This window comes from Haliotis cracherodii, unplaced genomic scaffold (genome assembly GCF_022045235.1).
Source record: "Haliotis cracherodii isolate W230 unplaced genomic scaffold, xgHalCrac1.p SCAF_2, whole genome shotgun sequence".
Lineage (NCBI taxonomy): Eukaryota > Metazoa > Mollusca > Gastropoda > Lepetellida > Haliotidae > Haliotis > Haliotis cracherodii.
This window is the reverse complement of record NW_027266275.1, coordinates 78992010-79010761: the sequence shown is the minus strand read 5'-3', so window position 1 is coordinate 79010761 and position 18752 is coordinate 78992010. Positions and strand designations below refer to the sequence as shown.

The 18752-nt window shown below is 39.5% G+C and overlaps 1 protein-coding gene across 3 annotated transcripts in view; it reads left to right on the top strand.

Annotated features, from left to right (window-relative positions):
* The window catches only part of LOC139468541 (uncharacterized), a 38081-nt gene that overhangs the window by 9127 nt on the left and 10202 nt on the right, over positions 1-18752 (top strand). For all 3 annotated transcript variants that reach the window (XM_071250583.1, XM_071250584.1, XM_071250582.1), the window contains 4 exons: positions 8234-8345; positions 10641-11388; positions 14474-14568; positions 15839-16118. In XM_071250583.1, coding sequence (XP_071106684.1) covers positions 8234-8345; positions 10641-11388; positions 14474-14568; positions 15839-16118 — 1235 coding nt within the window. The remainder of the gene's footprint in view (positions 1-8233; positions 8346-10640; positions 11389-14473; positions 14569-15838; positions 16119-18752) is intronic.

The following is an 18752-nucleotide window of genomic DNA, read 5'->3' as shown; positions in this document are numbered from 1 at the left end:
ATGATCTGGTGATCAGACTCGCTGACCAATTGCGTAGATTGATGTGCATGATGTCAGTCACTGGATTGTCTGGTCCAGACTTGATTATTTGCAGACTGCTGTTTCATAGCTGAAACATTGCTGAGTGTGGAATCAATCAGTCAGTCAGTCAGTCAGTCAGTCAGTCAGTCAGAAAAATTATTGATATTATCATAATGATAGTCTAAGATAACAAAAATCAGTGTCTATATGTATTAACAATAAACATTATGTATTTTGCTTGAATTGGTTAGCTAAATGCAATGTTTCTTCCTAATACAGAATACCAGTGTCTTCATCCTGAAACACACTTGCGAGATAACCTCTCTGTTCAGTGCATAGAGGCAGTACTTACAGTGGGACAAACAAGTGGAAGAAAATAAAATAGTCCATACCGGTTTTAATATCCTTAATCTTGGTGATGTCATGACATGACATGTGATCACCATGTTTACAGGAGCCTGTATCTTGCATACCTTTGCAATTTAATAATCAGAGCATGAATTTCATCTTGTAAGTGGTGTAGATGCACAGATAATAGCACAGGTGTGATTTCCAAGTTATCCACATACAAAAATAGTTCTTTATATCCCGTATAATGCTATTTTTTTCTTGCCTAGAATTAGGGGGCTTTCAAGGGGGGTCAGGGGCACGGGTGGCCCAGTCGTCTAAGGCTTTACGATTCGCATTGCAGAGTTGCATCCCTTGGGCACGCCAGAAACCTATGATTGTGGGTTTGAATCCCGGTTTGCCCCAGTTATGTTTCTAGGTTTGTCAGCACCATACCTGTGCTCGTGGGTTTCACCGAAGTCGTAAAGGTCTGAGACCTGCATCATTTTGGGCTTTCCTCCCACATTAAGCTGACACGCCGTGATATAACTTGAATACTGTCAAAAGCAGCGTAAAACCCAACTGCGCAAATGCAAAGAACAAAGACACTGTTGCATGGGTTGTGTCTGTCGGGACTTGCAGGTGTGATCAGTGATGACACAAGGGAGTAGGACTCTTGCCTTGCCCCCAGCAGTGGGAATTCACAGGATGTAATTAGTGTTTGAATGGTATTGTGTATATGCTTGTTACAAGTGCTGCTCAATAAACAACGATGTTGAATACTTAGTTGTTTGTTTTCAGCGTATGTCGAAGTTGGTATTTTTGCTGTCCAAAATGTTTTATTGTTGATCTAAATGCGATAATTGATAATGCAAGCTAAGACCCCTCGTATTATTCGCATTTAATTCACACTCGCGTTAATTTCAAGATTTACAGTATTTATTTTGATTGGAAAATGTCAATCTTCAGAATAGTAAGATATTTATCATTCATGTAAGGAGGACTTGAACTCACCGGGTGTTAACACACATGTCAAAAATACTGAAGTGTATCTCTTACATGATAAACCCTATGGGGATTCAAGGGAAGTACTATTGTGTACCATTTATATTAAGTTTTGATGTAATAATTAGATCCTAAGCAAGTGATTATTATAGAAGTTATCATTGTGTAACATTTATACACATTTTTATATAAATTTACATCAAAATATATATTAGGATTCAGGGAAAATGCAAATATAAAATATTAGTTTTAGTAATAGCTTATAGATAAATACTAGCCTAAGGTAACATTAGCTTGAGGTAACGTGACAAAAGTTATGTCTACATAGTTGAACTACCTGTATTTTATTTACCCCAGGTAAGTAAACTTGTCATCACCTATTTAAGAATTGACCTTCACTTTGTGTGAGTTCATTGGATTATGAACCTTCATAGAGTGAGGGCCAAACTGTATGAACGTCGGAGTTTGCGACGACGTTCATACAATGTTTGGTCCTCACTCTATGAAGGTTCATAATCCAATGAACTCACACAAAGTGAAAGTCAATTCTTATAATTTTTTATCACAATTTCTTACCTCAAAGGATGTAGGCCACAAGATCTAAACACAATTTTATTTAGTACATGTGACTTCATGTTTACACTGACAGCCAAACAACAACCAGCTATATCGCTGAATAAAATAGTTCCCCAAAAAGAGAGGTGACATGAGCGAATGGTAGCAGAACTTGCTCTTCAGAAACATCTTACGCAACACATGTGTTCATATAATATCCCCATTAGACGAGAAAGGTCTGTAATGAACTACCTGAGTAAGTCAGTCACAATGACAGTGCGTCGTAATACATTTACATCAAGTACAAGACGTCAAAATGGCCGACACGATAAACGTGACGGGAGGATTTCCGAAGTTGTTAATGAACCTGTGGCGGTTACATGTGTTACTCATTATTGATCAACTGACCGATTATAAAAAGGTGATTTAAGATGCGTCAAACAGACACCAAGGTAAATTCTTAGATTGCTGGAGACGGTCACTGTCAGCCTAGACACAGATCGAGTCGATACTGACGATGGTTTGGATGTGCATTTTTTCGTTAGTTCATTAGGATGGGCCGTAGCGAGGAAATTTGTGAAAAATCATGCAGTCAAGCTCTCTGACATTTCTCAATGTATACTGAATTGCTGAGACCAAGATTAAAGGTTCTAAATGATCAGAAATAATGCTTATGTATGTTTTCGTGCTAGGGAATTCCAGAGGTTTCCCCAGGAATGTGGAAGTAGTCCGTCAGTGTTTACGTCATTTCAAGAAAACGGTCTCGTGAAAAACGTATGAACGTCAAATTGTGTCGTTCATACACTTATGAACGTCAATTTCACGGTCATGTGACCTCTCGTCCAATGCAAAAGCCGTGTATCGTGTAAACGTCAAATTAAAAAATTATATTAGAATAACTGTAAGCTAAATTGAAGTATTAGCTTCCTGTTATAGAGAACCATAATCATTGTATTATTTAAATTTTATTTAGATAGACAGAGAAGTTAGATGTTAGGTGTTTGACTCTCCCATCAAGGAGAGTTTCACCGTAGGGCCCTTTACATATTGTACACAATGCATCATCATTATTTAACTCACATAGTCCTTCACGATCATTCTGGATGCCTAAGCTATTGCACCCACTTCTAAATTTGTTTTTAATTTTCTATAACTAAATGATTCTACATGTAATAGATAATAATGTCAGTCTAGAATACTGGGCCTAGATTTTCGAAACAATCTTAGCTAAGATAAATCTTAACAACTTACGTTTAAAGATAAGATATCTTAAGGCTAAGATAAGTTAGATTTTCGAAACTATCGTAAACCTGTCGCAGATCGCTCAGAGCTACGATACCAATCGTAACTCTGACAGAGAACTCATTTGTGTTGGAGATAGAAAAGCGGGGTGTTTCCCAATGACGTCACAGGGATTTCCCAGCTGCTGACAATAACAACAACATAGATAAGTGACACGGAATTCGTGATTACATTGTCAGGTCACATTGTTTAACATGCACATATTTGAGTGAAATTCTGTACAATCCTACATATGTCCTACATGTAGACGTGTTGTTCCTATGATAAAAGATGCCATGACTAACCGAACACAAAAAGCATTCGTATGCCATGCAATAGCATTTTTCAAAGCCAAAAAATGTTATAATCAATAAGTATAGTGTTACCACACTTTAGCTATTAGAATGGAAATAGTGTGCGAAAAGATACTTCACTATTTTCACTTCAAATGGTCCTCTCGTGACCGCGCAGAACGTTATGATATAAACACATCGCATACAAAGTCAAGGACGAAAGTAAGGGACGTTATTCTAAATGACAATGACGAGACCTTTGATCGAACAGCATATGCGTTCAGCATTTAACATGCGTGTTCAAGTCTGATGTTAAGTGATGTATACTGTATATGTTTGTGTTTATGTCAAAAGTCAAGTTTATATTAGTGTAAACACCAACATTATACGTGGAAACACTCAAAACAAAAATTGTTCAGGAAGCAGCGCACCCTCAAGCAGGATTTTATGACAATCTAAGCTTGTTAAGTTTGTTTTGTTATTTATATATCTAATATATTTCACGAATTAACCAAGGACTTAAATACAATATCAAGCTATAAGTATTCAGATGATGAAACTATTTTTTATCTATCTATCTATTTCCATAATTCTTTCAAAATTTTAAAATGACACTAATTTTCGTTCGCAAAGAGAGATAATTTCGGAATTGCCAAGTTATGTTGTCTCATTGAACACGCCACAAGTTAATGTAAACATACATATAATGTAGTCATTTTCTATCCTTTTAAATCAAGTAGAGTTAATAAACTGATTTGTCTGATTTCATTTAAATCTGACTAAGGAGCGAAATACTTTGTAATGTGTCAAATCTATTCCAGAACGTAGTTCAATGATGTTTGGCTTGTCTGACAGCATTGCTGAGGATCGTTTACTAGTATTTGTCCGTTGACCCTAAACGTGACAACGATTTTATTGTTTGAATGGTCTCAAGTATATCTATATATTTTTTAAACATAAAACGGGAAGATGTAGACTTAAATGTTAAAAACATCAAAATATTTTAAAACCGGTTTATTGAATGCAAAGATTATTGTGTTGAAAATGTGTATTTTATGTTGATCAGTAAATTTCATTCAATAAACTTTGTTTCTGCGAGCATATATTTGAAAGTGAATTTTAGACAATGTGCAATCTATGCTACATTTTGACGAGAACCAGAACGAGCATGGGAACTCATTTTTTATTTGATTTGTTTGTCAATACAAAAATCTGTGCTTAACTTTTGTGTCAAAATTTCAGTAAATTGTTATATTTATAAGGGAATACATCTATATGCCGTTAATCACCTGTTTTTAAAGAATGCAATTGTTCAACAGACAGTTTTTAATCACTTTTTATCAAATATTTGTCTTTCAAGAGGATATAGATAACGTAGGTATTGAATTTAAAACGAAACAAATTACAATTACTTTTGCAAGAAAAATAATAGATATTGTATATAAATATTTGATCACATGTATTTCCTTGTTAAGTCAATAAATACTACACTGTATAGTTAAAATTCAATTATTAAAACCACCCGTCCCACACGATTTTAGATGTAAAAACTTATGCGAAACCTTTATGGTTGTTTTTACGCATATAGATTGATACAATTTTATAAAATGCGAAAATAAAGACTAAAGCATTGACACAAATGCGACTCAGAAAATATAACAGCGGAACTCTGCGCTTTATGAAAACTGTACCATTGAGCAAGGTGTCCCGGGCGAATACAAAGGGAAACCACTCTCAACTAGAGTTTGAACTAAGATTAGCTCCCCCTAAACTATCAATAAGGTCACGGTCATTACTGTAACCTGTCGACACCTTCCGTTTTTTTCTTTCTCAAATTATCGAAAAGGTATGTTGTTTCACACTCCTTCAGCATGGACTCGGATAGAAAAATAATGTAAGCTATCGACTCCACAGTTATGTGTATCGCTGTCGCGATTAAGAACATTTTTGACGTGAAATCATTGATGCGTTCTTCGTGTTTTCGAAGTGTCAATTTGAATCACTAAGTTTTACAAAATGAAATGTCAATGTTTGAACGTAAAGCGGACTAATTGTTTGGTAAAATATCTATGGAAAAGTATGACGCCATCTTGGATGAAGATAAAATAAACTTACGACAGGTATAGGGCTATCTTAGATTTACGACAAACTTAAGATATCTTAGGGCTACGAGAGTTTCGAAAATATGCTACGATAGCCTACGATTTCCTTACGATAACTTTACGATAATCTTAGGGCTAAGATCGCTTCAAAAATCTAGGCCCTGTTCTTTACATTTTTAATGATTTGTTGTTAAGCTTAGCAGACCAGTTTTGGGTAGGGCAGCCTTTCACTCTCTGCTTCCCTATTGACGAAATAATGACAGGGTGAGTTATGCAGCTGACATAAGCCAGGCACTTAGTCATTCACTGACAATCCGGTAGTAAGGTCAACTTGTCAATAAATATTTAAGCGGAAGTCATGTTGTCAACTCGTGATTAGTTCTGTAGGTTTCCTTTCTGACTAACAATGCCCCTTGTACATCACATGAGGATCACAAGGGGAGATTTGTTATTCAGGAAGTACACTGGCATTGTACCTGGACAATAGTAGGAGCATTCAGTGCCATGTCAGTTCATCTATGTTATTTTGGGGCACAGGTGACAGAGGCCCATAGCACTGCAACTTGCTGTGGAGAGTTTTGAGCCTTAGTTTTGCCAGGATCTGGTTTCACATGTAACTGTTCTATATATTATGGATTTTGAAATATACAGACAAAAGTACTCAATTCGGTTGTTGAATCATAACTGTAGGAAGACCTGAACAGGATGCTGGGCAGATAGATGATTGTGCTCATGTGACTACCCACTTGTCTGGTATGGAGTTATAGTGAGGCATGCTGCTTAGTTGGTGTAGTTTTAAGATTTCAAATACAAATAAAAGTTTGCTCAGCATATTCAGAAATGCGTGTCTCCTTTCCTATGAAAATGATCATCAGCTGAATGTGGGCGGAACTCAGTCAGTTACAGTTTTATTGTCAGCTTCATTACCATTTATGAGGAACACCAGTACAGTATGTTGGCATATCTTTGCAAGCATCATATTGCATACTATGGTATGATATTTCAAACATTTGCATAATTGAAAAACAGAAAACGGCCTATGCTAAATGAACACAAACAGCTGCGGCAGTCTAAGATCTGAATCACTAGTACAGACACCATCAACAAAGCATTCAATCCAATGGTTGAAAATAAGGCTGAAGCTGATGAATTGTCTAGTAAGACTTCAGGCAGTAAACTTTCAGCCTATGAAATCTTTTATTACACAATATATTTCTCTCCTCCAACTTTCTTTACCTCTTCAAGTTACCTCTTAAGACCAGCATCGGCTGCTAGAGACCTATTAAACTAACATCTAGTCTCTGAAGTGAAGTGAACATATTTTACAGAAGAAAACAGTTGTTAAATAATAGTTATTAAATATAATATAAAGGAGCCCAGAGGCTTTTCTTCATTTTCAGCCAGTGATACTGCAGTAATTTAGACTTGCCAAAAATTATAGACTTGCATGGGCTGTATTGGATATATTTATTTCAGGGTCTGTATGTCAGACTAGAGACGTATATTCTAACCCAGAATCCCCACAGAGTAAGTTAGTTAAAGACTATTGGTGATGCTTCATAAGTAGCATTTTAAATGCAGACCATGATTGATCGTGCTGATAAATATTTATGTGGAATAGATCTGGCTAGATTTGTTTTATCATAATCTAGATGGTTTTGGTTTCATAAATAAAGTACATATATTCCACAGTCATTTGGAGCAGCATTTATTTCACAAAATAAGTAAAGCACATACAGGATGTCTTCCCATCAGCTCAAGGCTATTTCAAATTAGAACACGTCAACTGTGTTGGACAAGATCCTGGTAGAACTGAAGACATTTGTATCAATTACCGCTGATTTTATTCTGTTGAGGAAACCAAATGGTGTATATGTAGTCTATTGTTTGCATTAAACAATAACATTACATTTATAAAGATTTTCAAGAAGCTCTTTTAAGATGTAACCATAGTGTGTTTTTAACATTTGAATGTTGCACAAGGCAAGGGAAATACTTGTCAGTAGCTCTCATAGCTAGTTCATTAATACCCAGCTTTCCTACTCCATGTCCTGAATGATATGAATGTAATTTTCTCGTCTTTTTAATTCTTTGAGGATTTATGTATCTAACCTTCTACTCCTCAGCTAATGTAGAAATATATTCAGTGTCTTGGCGGAGTTACCATAGATATCCCGAATATGGTCATAGTTGGGCCGATGCATACATGTTATTTCTGAAAGTTGAATAGGAAATCTTAACCAGTTCCAGGGATTTATCTAGGATTACAAACTACAGAAAACTACGGATATAACAAACTCAAAGGGATCACTTATTTAGTTCATAATAACTGTTACTGACAGTTTGTAATAAGTATATATATATAGCATACATAAAGCAAATGGTCGGGAGCCTGTAAATAATATAGCCTGGACCAGATGATCCAGTGCTTGATAATGTGAGGAATGATTCATGTCGTCAGGGTACGATGACGTGCAATCAACCAAGTCACCGAGCCTGAACACGCGATCGTTTAAGTTGCCTCTTATGACCAGACTAGGTTGCTTGGAGCCTACATTCTACCAGAATCCCTACAGGGGAAGTTCGTTAAAGATTTTAGGTGGCGCTAAATATGGAGGACATGAAATGCAGTTCCTGTTTCTGTTTCAGAGGAAGTCCAAAATGGTACGTTCACATCGGAGACTTTGCCAACATGCTGAAGGCATTCATTGGGTCCAACTATCTGACCATTGCCTTCGCCTTCCACCAGAGTGGCCTCGTGGTGAGTCTAGAGACATGTTACACGGGGGTAGACACTGGGCACATGTAATAGTGTCTAGAGACATGTTACACAGGGGTAGACACTGGGCACATGGAATAGAGTCTAGAGACATGTTACACAGGTGTAGACACTGGGCACATGTAATAGTGTCTAGAGAGATGTTACACGGGGGTAGACACTGGGCACATGGAATAGAGTCTAGAGACACGTTACACAGGGGTAGACACTGGGCACATGGAATAGAGTCTAGAGACATGTTACACAGGGGTAGACACTGGGCACATGTAATAGTGTCTAGAGACATGTTACACAGGGGTAGACACTGGGCACATGGAATAGAGTCTAGAGACATGTTACACAGGGGTAGACACTGGGCACATGTAATAGTGTCTAGAGACATGTTACACAGGGGTAGACACTGGGCACATGTAATAGAGTCTAGAGACATGTTACACAGGGGTAGACACTGGGCACATAGAATAGTGTCTAGAGAGATGTTACACGGGGGTAGACACTGGGCACATGTAATAGTGTCTAGAGACATGTTACACAGGGGTAGACACTGGGCACATGGAATAGTGTCTAGAGAGATGTTACACGGGGGTAGACACTGGGCACATGTAATAGTGTCTAGAGACATGTTACACAGGGGTAGACACTGGGCACATGTAATAGTGTCTAGAGAGATGTTACACAGGGGTAGACACTGGGCACATGGAATAGAGTCTAGAGACATGTTACACAGGGGTAGACACTGGGCACATGGAATAGAGTCTAGAGACATGTTACACAGGGGTAGACACTGGGCACATGTAATAGTGTCTAGAGACATGTTACACAGGGGTAGACACTGGGCACATGTAATAGTGTCTAGAGACATGTTACAAAGGGGTAGACACTTGGCACATGTAATAGTGTCTAGAGACATGTTACACAGGGGTAGACACTGGGCACATGTAATAGTGTCTAGAGACATGTTACACAGGGGTAGACACTGGGCACATGTAATAGAGTCTAGAGACATGTTACACAGGGGTAGACACTGGGCACATGTAATAGTGTCTAGAGACATGTTACACAGGGGTAGACACTGGGCACATGTAATAGTGTCTAGAGACATGTTACACAGGGGTAGACACTGGGCACATGTAATAGAGTCTAGAGACATGTTACACAGGGGTAGACACTGGGCACATGTAATAGTGTCTAGAGACATGTTACACAGGGGTAGACACTGGGCACATGGAATAGTGTCTAGAGACATGTTATACAGGGGTAGACACTGGGCACATGGAATAGTGTCTAGAGAGATGTTACACAGGGGTAGATACTGGGCACATGTAATAGTGTCTAGAGAGATGTTACACAGGGGTAGACACTGGGCACATGGAATAGAGTCAAGAGACATGTTACACAGGGGTAGACACTGGGCACATGGAATAGAGTCTAGAGACATGTTACAAAGGGGTAGACACTTGGCACATGGAATAGAGTCTAGAGACACGTTACACAGGGGTAGACACTGGGCACATGGAATAGAGTCTAGAGACATGTTACACAGGGGTAGACACTGGGCACATGGAATAGAGTCTAGAGACACATGGCTTTAGGGTTGAGATGGTTCTAGAACAAGCATCTTTATGCACACTGATAGATATTGATCACAGTGTTTAAGTGTTTGAAAACAGGAGAGAAGTGGGTAGATTGGTGATCTGTAGGGTACATAGACAGGATGTGACATGTATGTTGTGCGAAATGAAAGTAATTTTATTGCAAGTTGTTTAGATCGTGTGACGTAGTATTGTCAGGTCGTAGGTTTTTGGACGGCCATGTTCATGATGTTTATTGCAGTTATTAACGCTATAACGGGGGGTATAGCATCACACAGACATTTATGAATACTCAGATGATGGCTTGTTTTAAGAGAAAGTTGTCTTTTATGAGTGAATGAGATGTTTTACAGTTCATGTGATTAGAGAGAAAACTGTGACTGTTTCTTAAGTGTCCAAAACCCCATAACATGGGGATATATATTTGAGGAAAGTGATGTGTATTAGTCTGTTGTGGAATATTTTACCGACTGCGCTAAGTGCAGTCTGCTTGTAAACTAAGGGTGCACAAACCGATTTTAAAATGCACCTTTGCAGTCTTGTCAGTGGGAGATTGCACCCATTTCACAGCATGTTTCTTCTCACTTGTCAGGGTTGTGGTTAGTGTAACCATGGTGACTATTTCAGTACATTTTACAGTTGTCTAATTCTGCAAGTTCCAATACCATGTTTCTGTCCTTCACAGCTGGGTGTCGTGTGCCTGCTTCTGATTGCCGCCGTCACAGACCACTGTTGTCACATGATCGTCAAGTGCAAGTATAAGGCTATTGACGCAGTTGTGTGCGTGGAGTCAGTGTCAGAGAGTGGAAGCACAAATGACGACGATGTCGTCATTGAAAACACCTTCGGTTTTGAACTACAACAGAAGATGCTGAGGAATTTATCCTATGGAGATGTGGGAAACATCAGTTATGGAAGATTCGGCCTCTACATTGTAAATTTTTGTATATTCATCACACAGTTTGGATTTTGCATAGGTTATTTCATTTTTATTGGCAATACCATTCAAGCCATGTTTCCATTTCATATGTGCAATTTGATGAATGGCACATATCTATGTGGGGGTGACAACATGACTTCAAACTACGATGACACCTTTCTATCTAGACGGGATGTGTATTCAGGGAGCAATAACTCTATAGGAAGTTCAATGACACATTTTTACCAGGCTAATCCAGAATCAGACTCCGACCCATCAATGTTGGAACTAGACAGGAACACAACAGGAATGAATGTGACCAATATCACTGCTATCTCCACATCCATTCTCATCTCCAATGCTCCATCGCTCAAGTTGTTGGTTTTGCTGCCTTTACCGATTTTCATTGGATTTTCCTACGTGAGAAATGTGCGTCACCTCGGGGGAATAAGTGTGGGAGCAAACATTTCAATCTTCTTTGGAGCTGTCGCAGTGTTGATTTACCTGATGGCAGGTAAGTTTGATCCTGGGGATTTATCTTTTGTCTTGGTTCTAAGTTATTAAGTCCTATTCCATTTTCTCATGTTTCTAGTTCAGCATGTTATTTTGCCTCCACAAGAGCTGACCAAAAATGTTTGGTTACATCGTGCCCAAATGTTTGTTTATGTGTTGTTTAATGCGGCACTCAGCAGTGTTCCAGCTATATGACGGCGGTCTGTAAATACTAGGGTCTGCACCAGACAATCCAGTGACTGATATCTTGAGCATCAATCCACGCAAATGGGATTCGATGACAGCCATCAACCAAGTCAGGGAGCCTGACCACCCAATCCCGTTAGTCGCCTCTTTCGACAAGCAAGGGTTGCTGAAGAGCTATTCTAACTGGGATCTTCATGGGTCGATGCCCTGATGGCATTGATTGGTTGCTCATGCTTTCTGTCACTGGTTTGCTGTGTCTGATTATTTGATAATTGAGTCTTGAATTATAACTGTCTGTGTCTTTTAGGAGATAAACATGCCATGTTTTAAATACAGAGCTATGCTACCTGTACATTTGACAGTTCTAAATTCAAATTTAAAAGCTTAAGGTTTCCAGTGTTAGATTTGATGCCTCGGGCTTAAACAAGTCATTGGTGCGCTGCAATATCTGCAATATCCATTTCTTCATCACCTTGTCAGAGTGTTTCGGCTGAGCATCTACTCTTGTTTTTCAACATTGTCTGTTGTAATCTATGACAGAGATATATTGGATGATGATGCTATGGTTGATGTGTTTCTGAATATGTAACAACAGTGATATTATCAGCAGCTGTTGCTGCTTGATTTATGAGCTGGGTTACACATGTTCAGTGTGATGTTGAGGTGTAATAACGATGTTATTGCTCATTATCTTGTGGCTTGTTAACATTTTTAATGTTTTATATGGTAATAACATTCACTCACTTTCACTCCTCCATAATACATTAAATATCTCCCTCGTTTGCCCCATGATACAGATGTAAGAACATGTAGAATATCATCAGTACCATGTTCAGCATGTTCAACATGTTCGGCTCGTTCAGTATATAAAACACCCAACTCAAAAGCATTCCAGACATAAAACTCATTTACGTCAGATCTTTAACTCATATACCTCTCTATGTGAAGATCCGAGTACACATTAAGACCGCCTCGGTGGTCTAGTGGTAGAGTGTCCGCCAAGAGAGCAGAAGGTCCGGGGTTCGATCCCCAGCCACGTCATACCGAAAGACGTTAAAAGATGGTACTTGTTGTTTCCCTGTCTCGCGTTCAGCAAGAACTGGTTGGCTCGGAGTCAGTATACTGTGTCTCAGTGAAGTATTCATGTTAAACTGTGGCATGGTATCTCAGTGGGCAAGCACTATAAATCAGCATCAGTCCGGACTGGTAGAAGCAGCCACACACACACACACGTGCATGCACGTCGCTATGTAAGTGCAATAATCTTGGATGCGATGCTAAACCCCATTTCACCTCACCTCACCGAGCCAAGCCGAGCCGAGGACACATTATGAGGTCAGATCAGATGAACTTTCTAATTAGCTGGTCAGCATTGAGGCATCTAAATTTTCTGTAAGAGCTGTCGAGGCATTCACACTAGCCTTTCTCCAAGGCTGTACTGAATTATAAGTCCATTGGTGTTAAGTAATTCTATCCTTATAACAGGCACGTCTAGATAAGCAGACAGTACAAGGACGCTAGTCTCTTATAGGGGCAACTTGTTCTTCTTATTTATATAATATAGAAATGATGATTTTTTTCTAATAATTTTTGCAGTAAAGACTTGTGCAAGTCTACATTCAGACAAGCATATCTGATTGCTGTACACCTGTCGAAAACAAACTTAGATGACCTTTGCCGAGTGTACATAATGAAGGCCACTCATTATATTGTGTTTTCTGAGCGCCGTGGCATCTACACCAAAAAAGGATTACCATCAAAGGAATGTTTTTGTGGGTTTTCTTTTGTTTAAAATCACATTTTTTAATTAAGGAAGTAATGAAATTAAGCTAAATCATTTCAATGCTGACACCTGATTGGCTCAAGAACACATGCATCCTTCATTTTGATAGGGTGTTCAAAGGTCACCCAGGGTTCACATGACAGATGGGGGTGTTATCAGGCCTTGAAGCACAGAGGTTTTATGTCAGAATTGACGATTTGATCTTGATGAGCTTGGCCCCTGCATGTTTGTAAACATAAATCAGGTTTTCTTTAATGGCATTTGTAGGTTCACAAATGTTTGATGAGAGACCTAGAGTTATGTCTGACTACCCTGCAGCATGTAATGGTAAATGCCAAATTTTGAATCAACAGGATCAAAACAAAGTGGCTTGCACACCACCTGCAAAAGTGAACAACCATGGTTGCAGTGATGCTGCATAGCTGAATCAATACCAAATGCAACTGAGGATAATAAGACCATCTGTGGTACACAATACAAATAACTAATCAAGCACGAAGACATTGTTTGCTTTCAAAGGCCGTAAAATAGGCAACAAAACCATTTCCATAATCATGATCCGGGGTAGAATAGTCTTCAGCAACCCATGCTTGTCTCCCCGTGAAGATCCGTGGTAGAATAGGTCTTCAGCAACCCATGCTTGTCGTAAAAAGCACCAATGCTTGTCGTAAGAGATGACTAACTGGATCAGGTCACGGCCGCTGACTTGGTTGATGCATGTCATCGCATCCCAATTGCGTGGGTCGTTGCTCATGTTATCAATCACTGGATTGTCTGGTCCAGATTTTATTATTTACAGACTGACGTCAAATAGCTGGAATATTGCTGAGTGCAGCGTGAAACAACAAACATAATCATAAGAAATCTCTCATAAACCCTGTAAACAGAGTCAGTTGTACGATTTCAGCGATATCATGAGCAAGTTTTTAAAGATGTTTCAATAAAATTTTGTTCATCATGTCCGCTTTCAGTTGTTTCAGTTGTTTTTTCCTGAATTAGAACACTAAGCATGCTTAATACCAATATTGTTTTATCTCAGACTTTTGTGTGCACATTACATCTCGCTGGTAGGCTATAGCTGATATGCCAAGAAATATTGAAAAGTTTCTGTTTTCAGATTTCAGTGTTAGCTCATCATATAAGCTGTACAACTGGGCAGAGTTACCGATATTCTTTGGACTTGTCACCAGTGCCTTTGAAGGAATTGGCACGGTAGGTACCGTGTAGGTGTCATGATTGACATTCATGTGTGCTATAGGTGTGTCATGATTGATTGAACATCTATGTGTGCTATAGGTGTGTCATTATTGATTGAACATCCATGTGTGCTATAGGTGTGTCACAATTGATGGAACATCCATGTGGGCTGTAGGTGTGTCATGATTGATGGAACATCCATGTGTGCCCTAGGTGTGTCATGATTGATTTATCATCCATGTGTGCTATAGGTGTGTCATGATTGATTGAACATCCATGTGTGCTGTAGGCGTGTCATGATTGATTGAACATCCATGTGTGCTATAGGCGTGTCATGATTGCTGGAACATTGGCGCATCACATTTGTGTATTTATGTACATTTGTGTTAAGTAAAGTACAAATATAGTTAAAATCATGGTAAACGACAGTACATATGTAGGAAGTAATAAACTGAAGAACAATGAACAATTATGTTAATCATTCACGTTTTCTCTTTCTCCTAAATACACATTGCTTGAGGCATTTTGGTATCCATTCACAAAATGTACCTCCGTCTTCCAAAGACTTTTAGCCTGATTATTGTTATGGCTGCGATGAACTTGTCTTTTAAACTTAGTATCAGATGAATATGCAAATGAGGTCACCTAGCAAGAACTACTATAAATAAATTCATGGAAAGATGTGATGCCAGTTTGCCAATTTTCCACAAAAGTTCATTTAGGTTTCCCGAAGTGGTTGCAAGCCACTTGACACTATAAAACACATGAGGCGGTTCACTCAGGCATTGTATCCCTACATTATTTCTGCAGTTACTTCAGCAAATGAAAGTATGTTGCAATCTTCAAATTTGATTAATTAAGTATGACATTATATGAAAAAGAGATTATTTTCTTCATGTGTTTCTGTTTTCAAAATATCATATAATAGGAATAGAAAATATGTATTATGCTGATCATAGGATCGCCCAAGAGCCGGGGTAGAATAGGTCTTCAGCAACCCATGCTTGCCTTAAAATGCGACTATGCTTGTCGTAAGAGGCGACTAACAGGATCGGGTGGTCAGGCTCGCTGACTTTGTTGATGCATGTCATCGATCCCAATTGCATGGATCGATGCTCATGTCGTTAATCACTGGATTGTCTGGTCCAGACTTGATTATTTACAGACCGCCGCCATAAAGCTGGAATATTGCTGAGTGCAGCGTTAAACAACAAACAAACAAAAGAAGCATCCAAGAAGGGTGAGCTTCAGTACCTTCACTAACTATGCAAGCTGCCTGTTCCAGATTATTCCTATTGAATCCAGCATGGAGGGCAACCGGCACAACTTTAGCGCATTCCTTCACGGAGCTGTTGGCACCTTGTCTTCGGTTCTGTTGGCCTTTGGTGTTCTGGGCTATCTGAAGTTCGGGGAGTCAACGAGTCAGATGATCAACACCAACATCCCCTCGACCACCTGGGTAGCCATGGCCGTCAACATCTGCCTGTGTATCGGGGTCATTCTCACATTCCCGCTCCAGATATTTCCGGTGATAGAACTGGCAGAAGTCTACACATTCGCTGATGGTATGTGGAGGTGGACGTGGAAACCATCATATGAACACCCATCTCAAAAACAACAAAACAATATCTTTATTTCAGAAGCTTCAGTATAAGTGCTTGATGATGAGTCTAGCATCTGTACATTAAGAATACTTCAGTCGAAATCCTTATCAACTTTGTTAACCATGTCTTTGGATTTTTTAAATAAATTGTCAGGAATCACGTATCAAAATTTGGACTGCAAAATATTTATTGATACCGTATTTTCTTGAGTATAGTGCGCACCCATGTATAATGCGCACCCCCCTCTAGCGGATTCAGTATTTTGGCAAAAAAAAAGAAAATTTGAATACCAAGCGCAGAAATCTTTTTACACCGTACCCCTTTAGCGAAGTCCGGCAAATGAACAGGTGATGAGAAACTTGGTCAGTACAAATTCGAAATTTTTATGTTTATTTACCATTTGAATTGTATTTTTTGTTCTGCTAGGCATTGTTTATATCCAGGGATTAAGATTACCTTGTGTATTTTCTCGTAAACTAAGCCGGACACAGCAGTCAGCTGTACACACGTTTTCTTGGAATCTACCGGTGATTCGGTCAAGACACACCCAATGATATAACTTTAGAGGATTTTAATGCAAGGATCGGCAAAATTGTATCTGAAACTATTTTTTTATCAGGAATAATTTATTCCAATATCTTGTTAATTTAGATGCAGCTTTTACTAAACATATTTAAATAATAATAACGTCATCGCGAGAACTACGTGTTGACATAGAATCGTCAAACTATAACAAATATGACTTTTAACGAGTCAAAGTGTGGCATTTATGATACATGTATCCATTCTCTGTCAACTAAAGTTCGTTTCAAGGCGTCAGTAGCAGTAATCTGACCATGGTTGCTGTTAATAACGTTGAGTTGTGCGATCTTCCAATCGCTTCACACACGATTTCGCCGAAACAATATTATAAGGGATTTTGAATAGAATTAATGAAATAAGTTACAAACATAAGTCCAGATATACAAAAAACACTTTTTATAGCCAGACAGTGTAATTACATGATTAATTTGCGTACTTCAGTATGGATTTGTTGACATGGTTTTTCCAGTGTTACGTGCTCATGGTAATTTCCATTGGGGGAAAAAACATCAAAACTCATTATTTCGTGTATAATGCGCACCCCCTTCTACACAGACCTGTGAAGATTCCGGGGTAGAATAGGTCTTCAGCAACCCATGCTTGCCGTAAAAGGTGACTATGCTTGTCGTAAAAGGCGACTAACGGGATCGGTTGGTCAGGCTCGTTGACTTGGTTGATGCATGTCATCGATCCCAACTGCGTGGATCGATGCTCATGATATCAATCACTGGATTGTCTGGTCCAGATTGGATTATTTACAGACTGCCGTCATATAGCTGGAATATTGCTGAGTGCAGCGTTAAACAACAAACCAACCAACCAACCCTTCTACCATGTATGTCTACACAGCTGTGTTTTTTGGAAAAAAAGTGTGCACTATACCATGCTATACTCAAGAAAATACGGTACATTGATTAATGATATCATGTTCAGTCATTCATCATTCAGCATTGATGCTTACCTTTTTCTGACAGGTCAGTGTGTCATGTGTGGCCACGGAAACATGCACTGAAGGTGACATTGGAGCCAGGTCACTGTGTCATGTGTGGCCACGGAAACATGCACTGAAGGTGACATTGGAGTCAGGTCACTGTGTTATGCATGGCCACGGAAACATGCACTGAAGGTGACATTGGAGCCAGGTCACTGTGTCGTGTGTGGCCACGGAAACATGCACTGAAGGTGACATTTGAGCCAGGTCACTGTGTTATGTGTGGCCACGGAAACATGCACTGAAGGTGACATTGGAGCCAGGTCACTGTGTCATGTGTGGCCACGGAAACATGCACTGAAGGTGACATTGGAGCCAGGTCACTGTGTTATGCATTGCCACGGAAACATGCACTGAAGGTGACATTGGAGCCAGGTCACTGTGTTATGTGTGGCCAAGGAAACATGCACTGAAGGTGACATACGAGCCAGGTCACTGTGTTATGTGTGGCCACGGAAACATGCACTGAAGGTGACATTGGAGCCAGGTCACTGTGTTATGTGTGGCCACGGAAACATGCACTGAAGGTGACATTGGAGCCAGGTCACTGTGTCATGTGTGGCCACGGAAACATGCACTGAAGGTGACATTGGAGCCAGGTCACTGTGTCATGTGTGGCCAAGGAAACATGCACTGAAGGTGACATTGGAGCCAGGTCACTGTGTCATGTGTGGCCACGGAAACATGCACTGAAGGTGACATTGGAGCCAGGTCACTGTGTCATGTGTGGCCAAGGAAACATGCACTGAAGGTGACATTGGAGCCAGGTCACTGTGTTATGCATGGCCACGGAAACATGCACTGAAGGTGACATTGGAGCCAGGTCACTGTGTCATGTGTGGCCAAGGAAACATGCACTGAAGGTGACATTGGAGCCAGGTCACTGTGTCATGTGTGGCCAAGGAAACATGCACTGAAGGTGACATTGGAGCCAGGTCACTGTGTTATGCATGGCCATGGGAACATGCACTGAAGGTGACATTGGAGCCAGGTCTTTGTGTCATGTATTGCCGTGGGTGATG